Source organism: Argopecten irradians, chromosome 1, assembly GCF_041381155.1.
Source record: "Argopecten irradians isolate NY chromosome 1, Ai_NY, whole genome shotgun sequence".
NCBI lineage: Eukaryota > Metazoa > Mollusca > Bivalvia > Pectinida > Pectinidae > Argopecten > Argopecten irradians.
Window position 1 is genome coordinate 14,259,395 of NC_091134.1, and position 21,623 is coordinate 14,281,017.

Genomic DNA, 21,623 nt, shown 5'->3' on the forward strand with positions numbered 1-21,623 from the left:
ATAATGAGAGACTGATTATATACATGCACATATATAAAGGGCTTAACAAACTTGTCTGGTATGCCACATGTAACTTCAAACTTTAACTTAGATATTCAAAATGTATACCATACATCATTCAAAGATTCTAATATATGATAATATGTTCACAGAAAATAATTGAATGACATTAAATTAATACAGTAAAAAATTCTCATGAATTGCTATATAAAGAATACATCAATTAAAGTCTTAAAATATCTAGAGATTAATTCATACAGAAATTGAAAGGAATGACTAAGTAAAAATAAGGTATCTTCAATGTATAATGTACTCTAATATTATTGTTGTATGATAACTGAAGAAGCACCTTATTTTTGTACACGGATCATGAGTCATATCCGTAATATGCTTTAGGATCAACTTTGAATTTTTGATGCATGTATTCGCTGACTTCAAAGATTTATTTATGTACAATGTGACCATGATAAAATCCGGCTGTCTTGATTCTGTCGACACTTGCTAAACAAGTTTGCCTGCTTTATTTATAACGTATTGTTGGATATAGGTATTAGTACAGAGTTAGCACTTAAAGTGCTCAAGTTATTGAACACATATAATACATTCAAATCAATATTAAAAGGGCTGATTTAAATTTGATGTTTACATAAACAGATAGATATGCACTGCTTGGGTAACTTAAAGGTTACTTCACCTGTGACAAAATTTAAATGCCATTGTATAGTCAAGTGAAAGTCATATAGCTATATATATTTATATATATATATATGTATATGCACTTCCATTTATAAAAAGTCAGCATATAGGTGTCAAATAATAGTTCATCCTCGGGAGTTTAGTTATGATATATATAACACAACATATGGTCCATTGGCTGAATCATAACACATATATATATGTAAGCTTGATAGCAGAAAAAGAAGAACATTTTAGCAATTTATTACAGTTAAAATGATCTTACCAGTAATTGCTCCAAATTAGCGTGCACATGTATATAATGTATGTTTGCTAAATTTAATACATTATCAAATTGCTGTGTTTATGTTCTCCCAGTATATGAATGTCATTATACTTTAGTAAATGTAAGTGTCATTATTCGATGTAATTTATATCCAGTATATATTTAATAGCAAATTATGGAAGATTGCCGACCTTTTATCATGTGTATTCACATTATTTGAATAGCTCTCAGTATAATTAATATCATATGTAGCAGAGTGGTTGATGTTTTCAACTTTTAGGTCATCTGACCGAAGGTCAGGATGACCTATATATTGTCATCATGTTTTGTCCGTCGTCGTGCGCCGTGCGTCGTGCGTAAGACTATTTATACAAAAGCCTACTCCTCCTTAACCCTGGAGTGGATTACATCCATATTTGGTGTGAAACATCATTGGGGAAGGACAATCATGTTTTGTATAAATGAGCCTGGTCCGACCCCTAGGGGCTGAGGGGTGGGGCTCCAAAAGGGTAAATTTTCTTATTTTAAGCTTTAAAATCCTACTCCTCTTTCATCCTTGGATTGATTTCATCCATATTTGGTGTGAAACATCATTTGGGAAGGACAATCATATTTTGTATAAATGAGCCTGGTCTGACCCCTAGGGGCTGAGGGGTGGGGCCCGAAAAGGGGAAATTTTCTTATGTTAAGCTTTAAAATCCTACTCCTCCTTCATCCTTAGATTGATTTCATCCATATTTGGTGTGAAACATCATTGATGAAGGACAATCATATTTTATATAAATGAGATAGGTCCGACCCCTAGGGGCAGAGGGGCGGGGCCTCAAAAGGGCAAATTTCGCAATTTTAGCTTTAAAATCCTACTCCTCCTTCATCCTTGGATGGATTTCATACATATTTGGTGTGAAACATCATTTGGGAAAGACAATCATTTTTATATAAATGAGTTAGGTCCGACCCCTAGGGGTGCAGAGGGGCGGGGCCCCAAAAGGGCAAATTTTCTTAATTTAAGCTTTAAAATCTTACTCCTCCTTCATCCTTGGATGGATTTCATCCATATTTGGTATGAAACATTATTGGGGAAGGACAATCATATTTTATATAAATGAGATAGGTCCAACCCCTAGGGGCAGAGGGGCGGGGCCCCAAAAGGGCAAATTTTCTTAATTTAAGCTTTAAAATCTTACTCCTCCTTCATCCTTGGATGAATTTCATCCATATTTGGTGTGAAACACCATTGGGAAAGGACAATCATATTTTATATGAACGAGTTAGGTCTGACCCCTGGGGACAATTAAAGGGGCGGGGCCCCAAAAGGACAAATTTTCTTAATTTAAGCTTTAAAATCTTACTCCTCCTTCATCCTTGTATGAATTTCATCCATATTTGGTGTATGAAACATCATTGGGAAAGGACAATCATATTTTATATGAACGAGTTAGGTCTGACCCCTGGGGACAAAGGGGGTGGGGCTCAGAAGGGGGAACTTCAATGAAATTATCTTTAAAATCCTACTCCTCCTTAACTCTTGAGTGGCTTTTTTCCATATTTGGTGTAAAACATCATTAGGGAAGGACAATCATATTTTATATAAAGATTTTGGTTATCCAAGATGGCCTCTGGCCCATTTCATGTTTTCAGGTTTTAGTCTCCGATCTCACTGAAAATGGGTCTATAGGGGTTTTAAAGGATGGCGAAAAACATGCAAACATATTCGTAAAGATTTTGGTATTCCAAAATGGCCGCTGGCCCACTTCCTGTTTTCAGGTTTCGGTCTCTGATCTCAACGAAAATTGATCGATAGGGGTTTCAAGGGATGGCAAACAACATGCAAACATGGGGATGGAACCGCAGGGGTCCAAAATGGGAGCTTTGCTGAAATTTGGCTTTAAAATCTTACTCCTCCTTAATCCTTGAATGGGTTACAACTATATATGGATGAAGGGCTACCAAGTTTGTTCAACAAATGACCTTTACCTATTTCAGAAACCTACATATTCAACAAAGGAGTTCCTTGTATCGCTTATATTAATTATTAACCACTACTTTATACTGTGAATTTGTTGTTTTGTGCCATGAGTCAGATGAACGTTAAGGCCCATGGGCCTCTTGTTTAACTCTAGGGCCAATTTGGTTTATATGTTCTGTTAAAACTAATCAAACCCTAGTTAAATAGTATAAACAAAAACAGCACAGCTATTCACTCTTGTCTCAATTTTTAAATCCACACGGGGTAGTTGACAGGGTGCTGGTCTTTGGCCCATGTGTTTTTTCCATTAGTACAATTCCTGTGACCACCCACCAGGAATGCTAGGTTCTCCCTTAAATGACCATAGCTGTTAAAAGAACATAAAAGAAAACAAAACTAATTATATATGTTCCTGCTACAATCACTAACAGTATATTGTATATCATACTCATATTCTGACCCCAGATGGTTAAAAGGTCTGGAGTTAACTTCTGTAACTTTGGCACAGGACCATGTGTAATACTGTGTGGCTGTGGTAGCTTCTACTGCTGTTTATAATGAGATGGAAACAACAAAGTACTGTCAGCTTAATCAGGAGATAATGGTCAAAGAGCTGTGATAGAAAATCAAAGAGATCAAGTTAACAAAACACCACATAAGTTTGTAAACAGATTTAGGAAGTAACAAACAGTATAGACATGATCAAGAGATTTTGTAAGGTAACAATGAAATCCCCCCTCCCCCTCCTCTTCCATCTTTCGTAAACTTTACCCCCAAATTATACATTCCTCCCTCCATTATGTATAAGTGGAGGTCTATACTGGACGTAACTTTCGGATTCTGAGGAAAATGATCTACATATGTATAATAAGTGATTGTTCTGTTGGAACTTTACATATCTCTGTACAGAAAGTGTTTGAATACTGTATGGTTTAAACTCGCACATATCGGTTCTGGCTATAGTTGAGTCTAGGACACAATGCTGTATTTATGTACAAGATTTATGACTACCAGATTTATCAATCACTCAGAGTCTGCATGTGTTTCTCATGGACTTCATGTTCAGAATTTTTATTTTAGGAACTAGAAAATGTATGTTAAAAAATTTCAAGTTCTAAGAACATGATTATTTTCTTCTCTTTGAATTAAGTTACCTAGCTATCACCCAGAATTTCTTGTACTAACTGATGCATGTAATAGGAGAAATGGTTAATTATCTTTGTCTGATTCTAGTACATGATATTACGTTAAAACTATATATTAGTATATATATAATATTCAGTGATCAATAACATCATAAATAAACAAGACTTGGTAAATATCAACAAGAAAAATTGTGACCAAGAGAAACGTTAGTAGAAATCTACATCAGTGATGGATGAAGCTGATCCCACATATATGCATCGCAGATATCGGCTACACAACATCTCTCTGATGCGCAAGTACCGCACTCAAAGTAATTATACAGCCCTATTGTTGAAAGACTCTCCGTACTTAACTTTACATGGTGCTCTGTCTTTTTGTATGGTAAAGCTGAATTATACATGCATTCTCATGTCAACATGTATTTGTGTGAAGAATGATGTTATATTACTCTTGTAAAATAGCTGATTATACATCACTTGTATAAGTATTTTGTTTTAAACTATTGATTAAGATAAATTAGTACACATACTGCTAATCAAACAATTGTTACACTTTAAATGTGGTGAGATCAAATTGATTTATGCAGAGCTAGCCAACATGACAACTCTGTACATTGCTGTGTGATGATCAAAAAAAGGTTTGTTTTAGAGAAATCCAATTGGACCAGACTTCCTTTGGTATCTGAAAAGTTATAGTATACATATCTTGAATATTGTCAAATCTTCAAAAAAATAGATAAGTCTATTATTACAAGCTTAAAAATGCTGAAGTCATATTTCCTTTATTTGGTGCTAGCTCCCATACCCATGTTTACATTTACCAAATCAGAATCTACAATATTTGATTTTGATGTGTTTCATGCTTTGGTATATTTTGTCTCAGATTGATGGCATTCTTGAATTGGCTTATATTGAGAAATGTTACATGTAAATTATTCCATCCTGCATCATGTATAATTGTGCTCTCCTCAAAGTGAAAACTTCAATCCCCCCTCTCTCTCTCTCTCTCCCTCCCTCTCTCTCCCTCCCTCTCGAGCTCTCTCTCTCTTTTCAAACTGACCCAGCTATTCACAATTTTGTTACAAAGTGCATATAAATAATTTTTCTCATAAATTCTGGCAGAAGTGTAAAGGTTCATCTAAACTTCTCTTTCAGTGAGAATATTTAATTATTTTTTGTTAAATTCTGAGAATAAAAATGCTTTGATAAATTAGAAATTAAATAAGATTTATTTTATTCACTCACAATTGTACCAAGTAAATATTCTCTGCCATACATATAGAAAACTGTTTACTGAATCCTTACCTAACATCTGTTCATCATGGTAATATATATAGGTGGTGTACAATTTGAAAGGCAAAAACACTTAATCTTTAATGTACTTCCTCCTATATGAGTGTACACAGTTAATGGCAAATAGGAAATGTAGGAAATGTATTGTAGTAAAATACCTGGTGTATTGTGTATTATATTGAAATCATGATCCAAATATATTGTATATAAAAATCAACCTTTTTACTTCCAGTGTGTCGACAGTGGCTTGTTCATGAAGATGGAGCGCTAGCCTATGAAATACAAAACAAAGAAAGTAAGTATTGATACCAAAAATATATGTATAGTACATTCAGGACCTTAACTAGCACTTTTAGAATCTGCATCAACTGCCAAAAACTGTTTCAAAATGCAATTGGTATACATGAGTATAATCATATTTAAATGTTTAAAATTCACCAGAAATGGCAGAAAGAGAAAAGGACGAGAGTCCAGGTCCTGATTTCTGGAAACAAAAATACTGAATTCAGTCAAAACTTAAATTTTTCTCCAGTATGAAAAAATATCTCTATTATATATAAGTAACCTATATTAAAAAAAAATTAACTTAAGCTTGACAGCTTTTGACATATTGATTGTTTTTAGAAATCAGTGCTAGAATAAGGAGAAACGATTATATTCTTGAGATAATAGACTGCTAATTACTGTAAAAAAGCTTCTTTTGGTGACTACTATCTTGATTTAGATGTTAGTTCGCAGAGATAAACTTTAGCGTTTTTAAATGGATCGCGAAATTCACGAAAGAAAATCGCAACTGAAAGAAAGTTGGTTTACAGTATTATCTAATGTGAGAGCATTATAATCCTCTTTGAAAGTTACAGTTGTCAAGCGTGTTGTCAGACTTAAATTATCTGTAGGATCAGATGCTGGTGTATATGAATGTTATTTGTAAAATTTTCTATGTTATTTTACAGTTGAGAGACACTACGGTCTCAACAGGTACAACCGACGAACGGTTCGTGAGGACATTCCTGTGGCTAAGGTTCTTCAGACTGATGAGGAGGTTCGACAACAAGAGGAACGCTACAATGAACTCCAGGCACTTAGGGCACAGTATGTTACATTGATTAATCACAGTCTGAAAGCTGGCAAGTTAAGCTCGACAACTTAAATATTTATTGTCCGAGTTCAACCTTTGGTGTATCGCTTTATATTAATGAGATCAGAGTGATTTGATACTGGGCAAAATCCATTAATATTTGCAGGAGTTACTGGACTTGATAACTTCACCTAATTATTAACAATAATTTCAACTGTAAATAACTATTGTTTGTGATGCTGTGCAGGCGACACTTCCACTTCCGTGAAATTCTTGTCAAGTATAGTATGAAAATGATGTGATTCCAAAGAGGAGACACATATTAGAGAGGAGAGGATTGAGGATTTTTGAGTCTTTAAATTTAAAATTTGTCTTATCCAGAGCTGACGAGGACCAAGAGATTGCTCTTCGAGTGATGCAGGAGTTAGAGGGGGAGGAGGCAGCCAGACAGAGGGAGAGGGAACTTCGCGATGAGGTAAGTCTGACAGAGGGAGAGGGAACTCAGCGATGAGGTAAGTCAGACAGAGGGAGAGGGAACTCCGCGATGAGGTAAGTCAGACAGAGGGAGAGAAAACTTCGCGATGAGGTAAGTCAGACAGATGGAGAGGGAACTCCGCGATGAGGTAAGTCAGACAGAGGGAGAGGGAACTCCGCGATGAGGTAAGTCAGACAGAGGGAGAGGGAACTCAGCGATGAGGTAAGTCAGACAGAGGGAGAGGGAACTCAGCGATGAGGTAAGTCAGACAGAGGGAGAGGGAACTCCGCGATGAGGTAAGTCAGACAGAGGGAGAGAAAACTTCGCGATGAGGTAAGTCAGACAGATGGAGAGGGAACTCCGCGATGAGGTAAGTCAGACAGAGGGAGAGGGAACTCAGCGATGAGGTAAGTCAGACAGAGGGAGAGGGAACTACGCGATGAGGTAAGTCAGACAGAGGGAGAGAAAACTTCGCGATGAGGTAAGTCAGACAGATGGAGAGGGAACTCCGCGATGAGGTAAGTCTGACAGAGGGAGAGGGAACTCCGCGATGAGGTAAGTCAGACAGAGGGAGAGGGAACTTCGCGATGAGGTAAGTCAGACAGAGGGAGAGGGAACTCGCGATGAGGTAAGTCAGACAGAGGGAGAGGGAACTCCGCGATGAGGTAAGTCAGACAGATGGAGAGGGAACTCCGCGATGAGGTAAGTCTGACAGAGGGAGAGGGAACTCCGCGATGAGGTAAGTCAGACAGAGGGAGAGGGAACTTCGCGATGAGGTAAGTCAGACAGAGGGAGAGGGAACTCCGCGATGAGGTAAGTCTGACAGAGGGAGAGGGAACTCCGCGATGAGGTAAGTCAGACAGAGGGAGAGAAAACTTCGCGTTGAGGTAAGTCTGACAGAGAGAGGGAACTACGAGACGAGGTAAACAAAGTTCGGATTATTGAAATTTGACTCAACATGGTTTGTACATGTATGCATGGACTTTTTATGGACTTTAGAAGATTTATGAATGATGGACTTAAAAAGATTTATGAATGTCACCAATTAACCACTGTATGTTTCTTTTAATTAATAACAATTTTTTGTCACAGGAAATCGCTAGAGCTGCACAGGAGAAAGAAAAGCAAAAATATGAAAGATATTTGGAAAAGAAGAGGGAGAAAGATTTGAAAAAAGAAAGACTCATTTTAGAAAAACAGTTGGAACAGCATATAGTAGAGGCGAGACTAGCGGCTGGGGATGAAGGTAGGTCATATGACATTAGGTATGAAGGTCATGTGACATTAGGTATGAAGGTCATGTGACATTAGGTATGAAGGTCATATGACATTAGGTATAAAGGTCATGTGACATTAGGTATGAAGGTCGTGTGACATTAGGTATGAAGGTCATGTGACATTAGGTAGGACATGCCACCATGGATTTGTTTATCATATTCCTTAGCAAAGTGATATGAAATATGCATAAATTAGTTTATATATTGTTTATTTGATTATGTAATACAGATGTGTTTTTATTGTGTACATTACATTTGGATACTGTTCTATACCTTATAATTTAACATGAAAAATTATTGGGCCTTGGCTTTATCACTATGGAAATAGTTCCTTTTTAATACAACACTACAACCTGGTAAACTCTTAGACTATTTCATGGTATAATATCTGACATTTTCAGGCCTGGATGATGCCATGCAAGGAATGAACATGGCAACTGTTGGGGATAGAGGTTCCTTCTCAGGTCGACAGGTCAACGGGGGCAGAAAGTAAGTCAAGGGCATACAATATATAAAAGACAAGAGAGTAGGAAGCAAATCTCAATGGGTGTTGGGGAAAAGAGTAAGTCAGGTTGGACAGGAGGTTAGTCAAGGGGGTGCAGGGGTAGAATTTAATTTTTTAAGCCACTATCCGTTTTTGGCAAGTTGGTAAAATTTTAACTTGCCAAATCAGAAATTTGGCAAGTTGGTAAAATTTTAACTTGCCAAATCAGAAATCTGCTTGCCGCTTTGAAAGTAAAATTAAAAGCAACCAAATTTATTGACATTTATTAGATTTATTTATTGTAGGTAACAATAAATGTTGAACTTTTTTAATGTCACTATAGTGTAACAATTTATTTTCAAATTGTGGCATATTGTGTAAATGAAACCTAGTTACATACGAATGAAGCAACACTTGATTTTCGTCTAAGCTCTCATAATGAACAGCATTATAGTCTTTAAAGTAGACTAAATGACATGAAATAAGTCACTATCTCAAGGTCTGTATGGTACAGTGTTTGGACATCTGGTTCTCAGATTGTCTATATATTGAGAATAAAAACTGATGTGCTCACTCGCCAAAAATTGCAACTACAATATTTTTCAACTCGCCGTTTCAAAAATCAACTCGCATTTGGCCAGAAAAAAGAAATTAGAAAGTAAGTCTAGGTGGACAAGCACAGTGTGAGTAGGGGGCATATCAATGGATGAAGTCAAGTTGAAAGGATTAAAACAAAGGTGCTGAAGGGGCAAAAACTAAAACAAGTACATTTGTTGGGGATGGTAACAGGAAGAAGTAAGTCAATGTGAACATATGGTTGATTGAGTTTGGCTGTTCATCTGCAAAAAAATATCAGAAATATGATTGCTGTCCTGTTAAGGTGACCTATACCATCTGGAATAAATTCACAAAAAAATGGGTACATTTATTCTTTTCACATACCGAACTAGCTTTATAAATGTATAAAAAAATGTGTTTTTCAGAGTGACACCAGGAGGTATAATAGAAGATGACGGAGATTTCTCAGATTTTTTTGTCATACCAGATGGTGTTGATAGCACTCAGAAAAAAGTCATGCAGGAAATGCAGGACGAGGTAAGTGGATTAGCTGATATATATAATCACTGCTAATCATATAGGCTCTGGTAGCCATCAGCTGCTACATGGAGACCCAGCCAATCTGTCTGTTTTTGGATCAAAAGATGCTTAGGAAGAAATACTTTTTGACTTTATGTATGGTGATCTGTTGTTTGATAAGAGATGACAATTTGCTCTCAAAATAATCGTCTGGAAATTTAATGCCTACTGATAAATAAAAATTAAGTCGTACATGTATTCACAAAACTGGCAATGCAATGAGTATATTTTTGAAAATGTGATTATCAGATTATGAATTTAATTGTTGTAGGAATTGGCCCGCTTACTTCAGGAACAGGAACACAAGGTATGGCCACAGGAAACACATTTATCACATAAATTAGGTTCCTGATTATTGATGACGTATCTTATCAGAAAGGCAACTTATTCTAATATTAACATTGACAAGATTTCAACATTTTAAAGATGCTTAAGTTTAAAATAATCTTTCCTTGAAAAATGCAGAAATTATTAATTGAGTTCAACAGTCTCGTGATTCTTTGTTGTCAGTTTTATAAAAAGTTGAACAGAAGAACATACTTAACACATAATGAAACAAATAGTCACAAGTTAGATTTATGTTGCAGAGAACTACAGCTGTAGTGATCGCAATAAACTAAGTTAAATTTATGTTGTAGAGAACTACAGCTGAAGTAAATCGCAATAAACTTAAGTTAAATTTATGTTGTAGAGAACTACAGCTGAAGTAAATCACAATAAACTAAGTTAAATTAATTTTTGTAGAGAAATAAAGCTGAAGTAAATCACAATAAACTAAGTTAAATTTATGTTGTAGAGAACTACAGCTGAAGTAAATCACAATAAACTAAGTTAAATTTATTTTTGTAGAGAACTACAGCTGAAGTAAATCACAATAAACTAAGTTAAATTTATGTTGCAGAGAACTAAAGCTGAAGTAAATCACAATAAACTAAGTTAAAGTTATGTTGTAGAGAACCAAAGCTGAAGTAGATCGCAATAAACTAAGTTAATTTTATGTTGTAGAGAGTTACAGCTGAAGTAAATCGCAATAAACTTAGTTAATTTTATGTTGTAGAGAACTACAGCTTAAGTAGATCGCAATAAACTTAGTTAATTTCATGTTGTAGAGAACTACAGCTGAAGTAAATCGCAATAAACCAAGTTAATTTTATGTTGTAGAGAACTACAGCTTAAGTAAATCACAATAAACTAAGTTAAATTTATTTTTGTAGAGAAATAAAGCTGAAGTAAATCACAATAAACTAAGTTAAATTTATGTTGTAGAGAAATAAAGCTACAGTAGATCACAATAAACTTAGTTAATTTTATGTTGTAGAGAACTACAGCTGAAGTAGATCGCAATAAACTTAGTTAATTTTATGTTGTAGAGAACTACAGCTGAAGTAAATCGCAATAAACCAAGTTAATTTTATGTTGTAGAGAACTACAGCTGAAGTAAATCGCAATAAACTAAGTTAATTTTATGTTGTAGAGAACTACAGCTTAAGTAGATCGCAATAAACTTAGTTAATTTCATGTTGTAGAGAACTACAGCTGAAGTGATCGCAATAAACTTAGTTAATTTAATGTTGTAGAGAACTACAGCTGAAGTGATCGCAATAAACAAAGTTAAATTTATGTTGTAGAGAACTAAAGCTGAAGTAAATCGCAATAAACAAATTAAGTTAAATTTAATTTGTAGAGAACTAAAGCTGAAGTAGATCGCAGTAAACTAAAGGAAATAGAAGAACAAGATGAGAGACTGGCTAAAATCATTCAGGAACAAGATAAACTACGAATGAAGAGAGCAAAACAACGCAAGAAACAACAGCAACAAGAGGAGCACCGACGACAACAGGTATATAGTCCGGAAGTGCTGTATTTGTTTGCAAATATTCTCTCTTTTGATTGGAAAAAAATAATATTAATTATGTTGCTTTCTATCAATGAGATCTCAGATGTGTTTGATACTGTTCAAAATCCGTCAATATTTGCAAGAGTTACGGACTTGATAACTTCACCTGATTATTAACAATATTTTCAACAGTAAATAAATATTTTTTGTGATGTTTTAAACTGCTATGCATATAACACATCCACTGCCGTGGAATTCTTGTTAAGTTTTACATCCCAAAGTTTTGTATTTTAGCTAAATACTTATGTCTAATATTTAACAAATTATAGCATAAACCTGTTTTATCTTAATCCTTCAGATACCTAGATTATTAGCTATATTTCATTTAATACATGTATATAATTTGTCAGATAGTGACCACTGTTTTTTCTCTGGGTACATGGGTTTTCCTCCACCTAAGGCCATACAGAAAATATTTGTGTTTCCGGTAACCCGACCCACCCTATAAAATCAGTGCCTACTCGAAAACCTTTAATCAGTTTTGTCCTCAAGCAAACAAATAAAAACCTAAATTTGTTGGTTTTGCATGAAATCAGGAATTTTTGTACAAATTCTGGAAATTTAAGACACCAATAATCTCCTGGGATTCAAATCCATGGTTTATATAAGGTTGAATAAAGTCTTTTTCAGTTTTTCACTGCAAGAAACTGGGATGAAGAGAAAAATATTAAAAAAAAAAAAAAAAAAAAATCCCTACCTACCGACCCTTCATTTTTAAAGGGTGTTACTTGGAACAAGAATATTTTTTTCATTTGGCAAATACACAATGACACTTGTTGTTAATAGGATGTTTAACCAATAAAGCTAATCCTTTCTCATCTGTAAAATATGATGTGATGATTTGTTTGAGTTATCTGCTCTTTGGTTTTGATTCTGACAAAAGAAGATTAAATAAGGTAAAGCTAATTCTTAGACACCACCTGTATGGAGTTAATTCAAGTACATTGTAGTATTCAATTAATTTCTTACAGCAAATGATGAACAACAGTCCTGCTTCTCGCCCTTTGCCCGATCTACCAGGTCAAAGGTCATCCACATCGGACTCACCAATGCCTCCAATACAAAAACCTCCAGAGCGTACACGATTACGACGAGACAGTTTTCTACAGGGCATCGACAGCAGTCAGATACCTCCTCCCTCTGTCACTGGCGACACGCTTCAGTCACGTCAATCTGGACGGCTGTCACGCCCCATTGATACCTTACCTCAGGATAGTGTTCAAAATGTGGAGCGATGGTTAGCTGGTAGGTAAACTGTGTGTGAATTGTCGACTACCATCTCAATTTGTAAACTGAAACATTGGTTTGCTGATAACTCTAACATGGTATTCAGTGTATAAACATTGTAGATATGTATTCTTTTTATATAAAACAGAGGTGAGAAAATATATGTATAGCTATATTGCTTTTAAAAAGAAACAGAATTTGAAGTATTTTTGTAGTCAATTTAAGTATAATAAAAGTTCATTATTTTTTCTCAGGAAACAAGGTATTAGGAGCAAATACATGTATTATGTGTTACATTAGGTGCTCTACTATCTTATGAAGAGTGAAGAAAGCATCAAGTCTTTATAGATGTTAACCTGAAGAAACTAGTCGTAATGTATAGTGATACACACTATGTAGAGAGTATGTCTATTCTAGGTACAACCACAGCAGTTGATCCAGCAGACAGTCACATGCTCCCCTCCCCCTCCCCACCGGGGAGTTACCATAGCGAGGAGGAGATGCCACCATACAGGTAAGACCACTTCTAGAGAAACTTTATTGTGGCTATCTGATTAAATAAAGTTCCACATTCCCTCTTTCACTTCTAGAGAAACTTTATTGTGGCTATCTGATTAGATAAAGATCCACATTCCCATCAACATTTTATTCACGGTCACATTCTTGTGGCCTTTATGCTGCCTGTGCCCCACTTGCAATGCATTCTTTCCATCTGACTATCTGGTATGTCACCTACAACAAAATTTATCATGACATATTCATTTACAATTTATAGCTGAAATAAAATCAGTTTTAGAACCAAGGAAGATATAGCAAAATAGTTGGTGTCTATAAATCTTATCTTCATTATTCTGAAGGTATTAATTGATTGGCTAATCAAAAAGCTCACAAGAATGTGACTTCAATATGAGGTTGAGATTCTCAATGAAATGGAATTCTGTCTTTGAATACATAGTTATCTGCCCTTACAGGAAGGTATTGATTGCTCTAATGTATTTTCATCATATTTGATAGATAGAATGGTGTAAGTTTTGTTCTCAAAATAATGTCATCACATACAATTGATACCTTCCAACAAGGGAGACAACTCTGTAATATTCATAGACCAAATAGAATGAAGTTGTGTATCTTTATCAGAATGATTGCATTGACAATTTGCTTCAAAATAGACTTACTGTTCAAATGGAATAGAAAATCTATCAAATATAATATAATGGAACTGTCCTCTGAATTCAGTTCAATTCCTGTTCTTCTATTGATATGTTTTAAATGTCATTGGGTTATTTGATTTCACAGTGGTATTTAACACACTTGAATATCAGTTATGATAACCAGTGCTTTATCTCATTATAACCCCCAGCTTCCATCCACATATAAATTCCTTTGCTCACCAATCGACAAGCGCGGTTGGCGTTAGCTAGAAAATGAATCTCAAATTTGCTTCAAATCAAATAAATTTGACCTTTGACCTTTGCATTAAAATCCATATTTCTTTTCATTTGAATTAGTATGCATGCTAATTTTTCATTCAATAAAGAAATGCAATACGTCATTGTTATAAAAGTTGTTGTTGGTTCTGGAATTTAAATACATTGTTTTGTATGCTCCATTATATATATATGTCTTGACTCTCAAATCTAACATTCAGACAACAGTACTAGTTCTGCCTTATGACTGTCAGTTGTTGGTACATTTAGCCAATATGGCAAATAAGTCAAATATTAAGGCACAAGGTTTGTTTTCATATTAAAATTTGTATGTGCTATAACTGGGCAAAATTTAATGTTAAAAATGTTTTATTGAAAACCACCATGTTAGATGAATTAAGCAGTGAAAATGATTCAGTTGGATAGGTAAACATGTGTGATGCTTTACATAAACATAAACTACAAAACAGAATTTATGCATTTTAAAATTCTTGTTGTTTTTTAATGCTGTATGTATGTTTAGATAGAGATATACTTGCAGAAATCACTTTATAATTACAAATGATACTGTAAAAATGTGAAATAAAATTATAGACCACAACTTGGCTTAATGGTCTGACCATATGTACTCATTTCACTGCACTGTAGATGTAAATTGAATGTTTTTTGGCAGTACTTTCACCTCTTATTAGTGAGTTTAAAATTAAAACCTACGCATGGTAAAAATTGTAATTCGTAAAATGTTAGTAGTTTTTGGTGTTGAATAAAATATTAAAAGCTCATCTTGATTCGTGAGTATGAAAATTACAGCAAATATAACTTGAAAACTTGGAAAAGAACCCCAACCCTCTGGTTTACTTGTCTATACTCAGCTGATAAAGACTCAGTATATTGAACGAGTTATAGTTAAATGAAATAATAAGAGTATCAGTGTAAAAAGTAGACTATAACAGATGATTTTATTGATGATAAAGGGAATCGGACATCTGTACTGTTATTTTTTTTACCCTGATACAAGTATTCTCTGTCTCCAGATATGTTCATTTGAGGAGACCAGGTAGTATCATTCATGTTTAATTTCCAAAGTTTTGCATTTGTGACAAAAAGTAGTTGTTGGCTGCATGTGAATATTATAACATCACTAATGGCTAGTTTGATTTGGTTGTTTTTGTTTTTGAGTTTTTTGTTTCGTTTTGATGAGTTTTTCCTTTTGTTTTGATTCACTTTCAGACCTCCTAAACATGTGTCTGTTATAAACACGGCTGCCCCACCTAACCCTGCCCATCGTACCCCGACCCAGGAGGAACCTTGCTACGCTGTCAGTAATGCCATTCCATATAACATTGCCGCGGCTATTGACCCTACTTATAAACGGCGACAACATCAGATACATGAAGAAACTGACGTAAAGATTCCAGTACAGCTAGCAAGCTCTTTACCGACCAGCGGAGGTATTTCTCACACTATCACAAATAATTAAAACACATATTTTTGGTCATAGTATCAAATAAAAAACGATGGGAAATAAAAAATAAATTTTTCCCCCCAAAAGAAACTACAATTCTGAATAATAAATTTTAATACTTAAAGCAAGTATTTAGATTAATTCAACATTACTTATTATTTTAGATTTAAATTATACACAAATCTGTTGTAATCGTTATCAATGTATGAATGTTAGAAAATTTAAAAGTAACATTTTACTGTGAGAACTTTATGAAAAGAGTAAAAAATGTTCGAATTTAAATTTTAGATGAAGAAGATGCATGTGATAGTAGGTAGTTTAGGATATGTAGATCCATAAACCCTAATGTTGGACTGGTCAATATAATCCTTGTATATAAAACCCATGGTTTAGGGTGATTGTCTCGTAAATATAAAATTAACAATGAGTTGGGCTCTCTATCCCATCCAAGTACTCCATACTATAACGCCGAGCTTGGCTCACTATCCCATTCAAGTACTCCATACTATAACACTGAGCTGGGCTCACTATCCCATTCAAGTACTCCATACTATAACACTGAGCTTGGCTCACTATCCCATTCAAGTACTCCATACTATATCACTGAGCTTGGCTCACCATCCCATTTAAGTACTCCATACTATAACACTGAGCTGGGCTCACTATCCCATTCAAGTACTCCATACTATAACACTGAGTTGGGCTCTCTATCCCATCCAAGTACTCCATACTATAACACTGAGCTGGGCTCACTATCCCATTCAAGTACTCCATACTATAACACTGAGCTGGGCTCACTATCCCATTCAAGTACTCCATACTATAACACTGAGTGGCTCCTATCCCATCAAGTACTCCATACTATAACACTGAGCTGGGCTCTCTATCCCATCCAAGTACTCCATACATAACACTGAGCTGGCTCCACCCATCCTATCATACTAGTCCATCAATACTCATACTATAACACTGAGCTGGCTCACTATCCCATTCAAGTACTCCATACTATGAGTGGCTCCTATCCCATCAAGTACTCCATACTATAACACTGAGCTTGGCTCACTATCATCCCATCCAAGTACTCCATACTATAACACTGAGCTGGGCTCACTATCCCATTCAAGTACTCCATACTATAACACTGAGCTGGGCTCACTATCCCATTCAAGTACTCCATACTATAACACTGAGCTTGGCTCACTATCCCATTCAAGTACTCCATACTATAACACTGAGCTGGGTTCACTATCCCATTCAAGTACTCCATACTATAACACTGAGCTTGGCTCACTATCCCATTCAAGTACTCCATACTATAACACTGAGCTTGGCTCTCATCCATTCAAGTACTCCATACTATAACACTGAGCTGGGCTCACTATCCCATTCAAGTACTCCATACTATAACACTGAGCTGGGCTACTATCCCATTCAAGTACTCCATACTATAACACTGAGCTTGGCTCACTATCCCATTCAAGTACTCCATACTATAACACTGAGCTGGGCTCACTATCCCATTCAAGTACTCCATACTATAACACTGAGCTGGGCTCACTATCCCATTCAAGTACTCCATACTATAACACTGAGCTTGGCTCACTATCCCATTCAAGTACTCCATACTATAACACTGAGCTGGGTTCACTATCCCATTCAAGTACTCCATACTATAAGACTGAGCTGGGCTCACCATCCCATCCAAGTACTCCATACTATAGACTGAGCTGGGCTCACTATCCCATTCAAGTACTCCATACTATAACACTGAGCTTGGCTCACTATCCCATTCAAGTACTCCATACTATAACACTGAGCTGGGCTCACTATCCCATTCAAGTACTCCATACTATAACACTGAGCTGGGCTCACTATCCCATTCAAGTACTCCATACTATAACACTGAGTTCACTATAACATGAGCTGGTCACCATCCATTCAAGTACTCCATACTATAACACTGAGCTGGGTTCACTATCCCATTCAAGTACTCCATACTATAACACTGAGCTGGTCACTATCCCATTCAAGTACTCCATACTATAACACTGAGCTGGGCTCACTATCCCATTCAAGTACTCCATACTATAACACTGAGCTGGGCTCACTATCCCATTCAAGTACTCCATACTATAACACTGAGCTGGGTTCACTATCCCATTCAAGTACTCCATACTATAACACTGAGCTGGGTTCACTATCCATTCCCATTCAAGTACTCCATACTATAACACTGAGCTGGGCTCACTATCCCATTCAAGTACTCCATACTATAACACTGAGCTGGGTTCACTATCCCATTCAAGTACTCCATACTATAACACTGAGCTGGGTTCACTATCCCATTCAAGTACTCCATACTATAACACTGAGCCATACTATAAACTGAGCCGAGTTCACTATTCATTCCAAGTACTCTATACTATTAACACTTAGAGCTGGGTTCACTTTCCCATTTAAGTTCTCCATACTATAACAGTGAGCTGCATGGGCACAGTATCTCATTCAAGTATTCCAGATATGTGCTTGGCTCATCTTACCATCCATTTTCTTAATCTTTTGGCAAATTTGGCTAACATGTCTGTAGATAGTCCTAGAGTTTCCTATTAATCCTTAAAAATCAGTACTTCATTTCAGGGGAAATGATAGTTAAAATTAATAGCATTTATATTTGAAAACTCTTCATTTAATCTGTAACTTTTCATTATTTACTACGGTGATATTTCCTATTTTAATGCATAAAAGCGTCTGAATTTAAAAAAAAAAGTTTATGTCTCATTTCGTCTGACAAATGAAATATGACTATATTATAAAACAAATATTTTACTGGCTTTTAAAATATCCTTATTACTTAGAACCCCCATTGATGTAACACTAAAATTATTAAAGATTTATTTGTTTCTTTAAGCCAAATATCAGTTATTTTCATGAGTTTCATTTCATTGTAATGTTATCACTGTTCTACTTTAATCTTTGTTAAATTAGAATCAACAAGATTATGATATGTTATTTAAATTTAACAAACATTAATATTTTCACCATTTTCTCATAGCAACCTATATGCAATTCATATTTCATTTATGTATTTGCACATTAGGCTATTGGCAATCACTTATTCAAACAAACCCTTACAGAAGCACTTGATTTGCTATATCTATATCAAAGGCATTGTGTCATTGTTTAAGAAATGTCACCAGCTTGCTTTTTACAAGCTTTAATCGGTACTGCACAGCTAAAACACTGCTTAATTAGGAGTAAATTTTATGGTTTTGTTGAAAGGAGTCATCTAGAATTAACTGGCTTTCAGCATTAGGATTTCAACTCTTGTGTGAAATGTTTTGACTCGCTAGGTACATATGTAATTGGTAGAAACATACAATTTATATTATGTTTAGACTTTTTCGGTCACTCGTAGTTCTATTTATGAAAATAATCAATATAATGGCTAGGATTATGTTTCTGATAGGGGTAGCTGTAAATATCTTACGCATGTTACGCATCTAAAAACTATTTCATCTGTAACAAGATATTTTACTGGTTGTAGTACAAAACTTAAAAATTCATTGCTTGTCTGGCAGATAGTACCTTGCTTTATAACAGGGCAGTTGGTTAGTTGACTGTTTATTTCATCAAGCTTTTGATTGGCTGATAATGGATTGCTTGGCAGAAACATTTTGTTCGTAACAGGGCAGTTGATTGGTGATCAGTTTACTTAGTTCGATCATCATGTTAGCAAGCCTTTGATTGGTATAAATATTGACACTGTAACAGGTATTAGGTTTTGTAACTAAGCAGTGGATAGGATATATTTACAAAAAAGCTTACAGTTTGCTTATAATCGTTCAACTGATTCACGGTTGGCTTATGAAAAATAGTTTTATTTTAGACATGTTTTGATTGACTTATGATTGTAAAATGCCTAATCTGCTGAATGTATGACAGCTTTTAATTGGCTGATAATTGCAAAAAAAATCAGTGAAATCTGTGGATTGTGTGACAGCTTTTGCCTAACTGTTGTGACAGTGGTTTATGCCTAACTGTTGTGTTGTGTAACAGAGACAGATTTGGAATGGGACCCTAATGTAAGGGGAAGTCTGCGACGTACTAAAGGCACCTGGAACCCAGCGACCATCTCAACTGGTACCGTATACATTATATAGCCCCGGATAGTTCAGATAGCCTGCTGCAACAACTGCTAGGGAATGTTTATATCATTGAAATATTGTGTAGTAGATTTACGTATAAGTATTATGAAGTGAAGTGACTGGCCAATGTAGTTTACGTTATACTGCTATATGCATTTATACCTTTAATCCTTGGCTAGAGAATGTTCACGACAGTTTGCCGCTATGGTGTTGAAGCATTCAGCTGTTTGAAAGTTGAGATAACTTTGAAATTTATTCTTTACCTGCATGGAGTTCATGATATCTGTTATGAGCATGTCTTTTCTTCACAAGTTATTTGTTTTGCAAGTATTTGGGTGCTGGATGCAAAAGTATAAGTATCAGAATTTATTGTGTTTTGTTAATAATATCCATTGAATCTATTTTGTTAATTTACAACATTACAGAGTTTGTACTATTATAGTTATGTTTTTGTGGTGTAGCAATTATATATGTATATGAAACATACTATCCAGAAATTACATCCACTTTAGTTAATAAGTTATTTTTTTTTTAAAACCATTTTAACGCTGGAAATTAACTTGAAATTGAGTCCATGCCAAATATCAGTCAAACATTTTCTTGATTATTTTACCATTGATTAAATTCAGAAGAACATATTGAAATAGGGTTGCTTTAAAGCTTTATTGGCCATGATGTATTATGTCAAATATAACATCGAAGAACATTTTGTCATAAGTATTCTTCCTGTAAATTGTTTTTCCATGGCAAAGAGTTATCTGGTCTCGTGAGCAAATGCTATCTTCTGCAGTTCTTGTCTGTTATGTAGTGATGCGTCTAGATTATCCAGTTTACATTTGAAAGCAAACCTGTTTGAAATACAAAATGCATATTGAATTTTCCCTTTGTGTTTGAATCTCGGATGTATTTGATTTATTGCTTGCACATTATGACTACAAATGATAACTAGAAGGGAAACTACCTGTGACTTCTTGATCTACTTCCATAATACCTGCACCTGTCGTAGGCTGCCATTTCTGTAAACTAACAACATTGCATGCTATTGTTTCAAATCTTACACTAACTGAAATTGTAATCTGAGAAAGCGGTTACACTGTTACTTCTTACATTTGTGTTTATTAATAATTATTGCACCTGTTAAAGTGTTGATACATTATGTTTCTGTAACCATGAAATTACATAAGAGCAAATAAAAGAGGATAAAACAAGTTTTTTCAGTAAGAAATGTTTTCTTAAAACTCATTTTTATTGTCATTAATTCATTATCTCCGTTAAAACAGCTGTTATATACAACTGTTCAAACTGCTTGCGTTTTATATAGTCATATACATATGTATATATATTCGTGTAGCTTTATAAGAACAGTTTACACCTTTACGTTATTTATCATTAGCTGCTTTCGACTTACATACTGTACCATAGCTTGTTTCTCTAATGCTATAGCGAAAAAGGTATGTTTTTTCGTTTCAGAGGTCTTCACTTTTTTAAGACAATTCCACGACTCCCAGAATTGAGCTTTTAGCCTTTTATTTAGAAATGCTTATCAATTAAAAAAAGAATAAAACGTTGATGCCAATTTTCACTTTGTTATTCTCTACATCAACGTAGTAGGATCGGATAATATTTCCATTAGAGTATGATGT

The 21,623-nt window shown here is 35.0% G+C and overlaps 1 protein-coding gene across 5 annotated transcripts in view; it reads left to right on the forward strand.

Annotated features, from left to right (window-relative positions):
- Positions 1-21,623, forward strand: part of LOC138318565 (uncharacterized) — a 32,751-nt gene that overhangs the window by 3,823 nt on the left and 7,305 nt on the right. For 3 of the 5 annotated variants that reach the window (XM_069261055.1, XM_069261064.1, XM_069261073.1), the window contains 12 exons: positions 5,601-5,663; positions 6,322-6,460; positions 6,828-6,921; positions 8,014-8,167; positions 8,600-8,687; positions 9,666-9,777; positions 10,091-10,126; positions 11,504-11,659; positions 12,688-12,961; positions 13,361-13,457; positions 15,601-15,821; positions 19,892-19,975. In XM_069261055.1, the coding sequence (XP_069117156.1) occupies positions 5,601-5,663; positions 6,322-6,460; positions 6,828-6,921; positions 8,014-8,167; positions 8,600-8,687; positions 9,666-9,777; positions 10,091-10,126; positions 11,504-11,659; positions 12,688-12,961; positions 13,361-13,457; positions 15,601-15,821; positions 19,892-19,975 (1,518 nt within the window). Of the gene's footprint in view, positions 1-5,600; positions 5,664-6,321; positions 6,461-6,827; positions 6,922-8,013; positions 8,168-8,599; positions 8,688-9,665; positions 9,778-10,090; positions 10,127-11,503; positions 11,660-12,687; positions 12,962-13,360; positions 13,458-15,404; positions 15,428-15,600; positions 15,822-19,891; positions 19,976-21,623 lie in introns of all 5 variants that reach the window. The other 2 variants (XM_069261087.1, XM_069261080.1) reach the window with 2 other exon arrangements.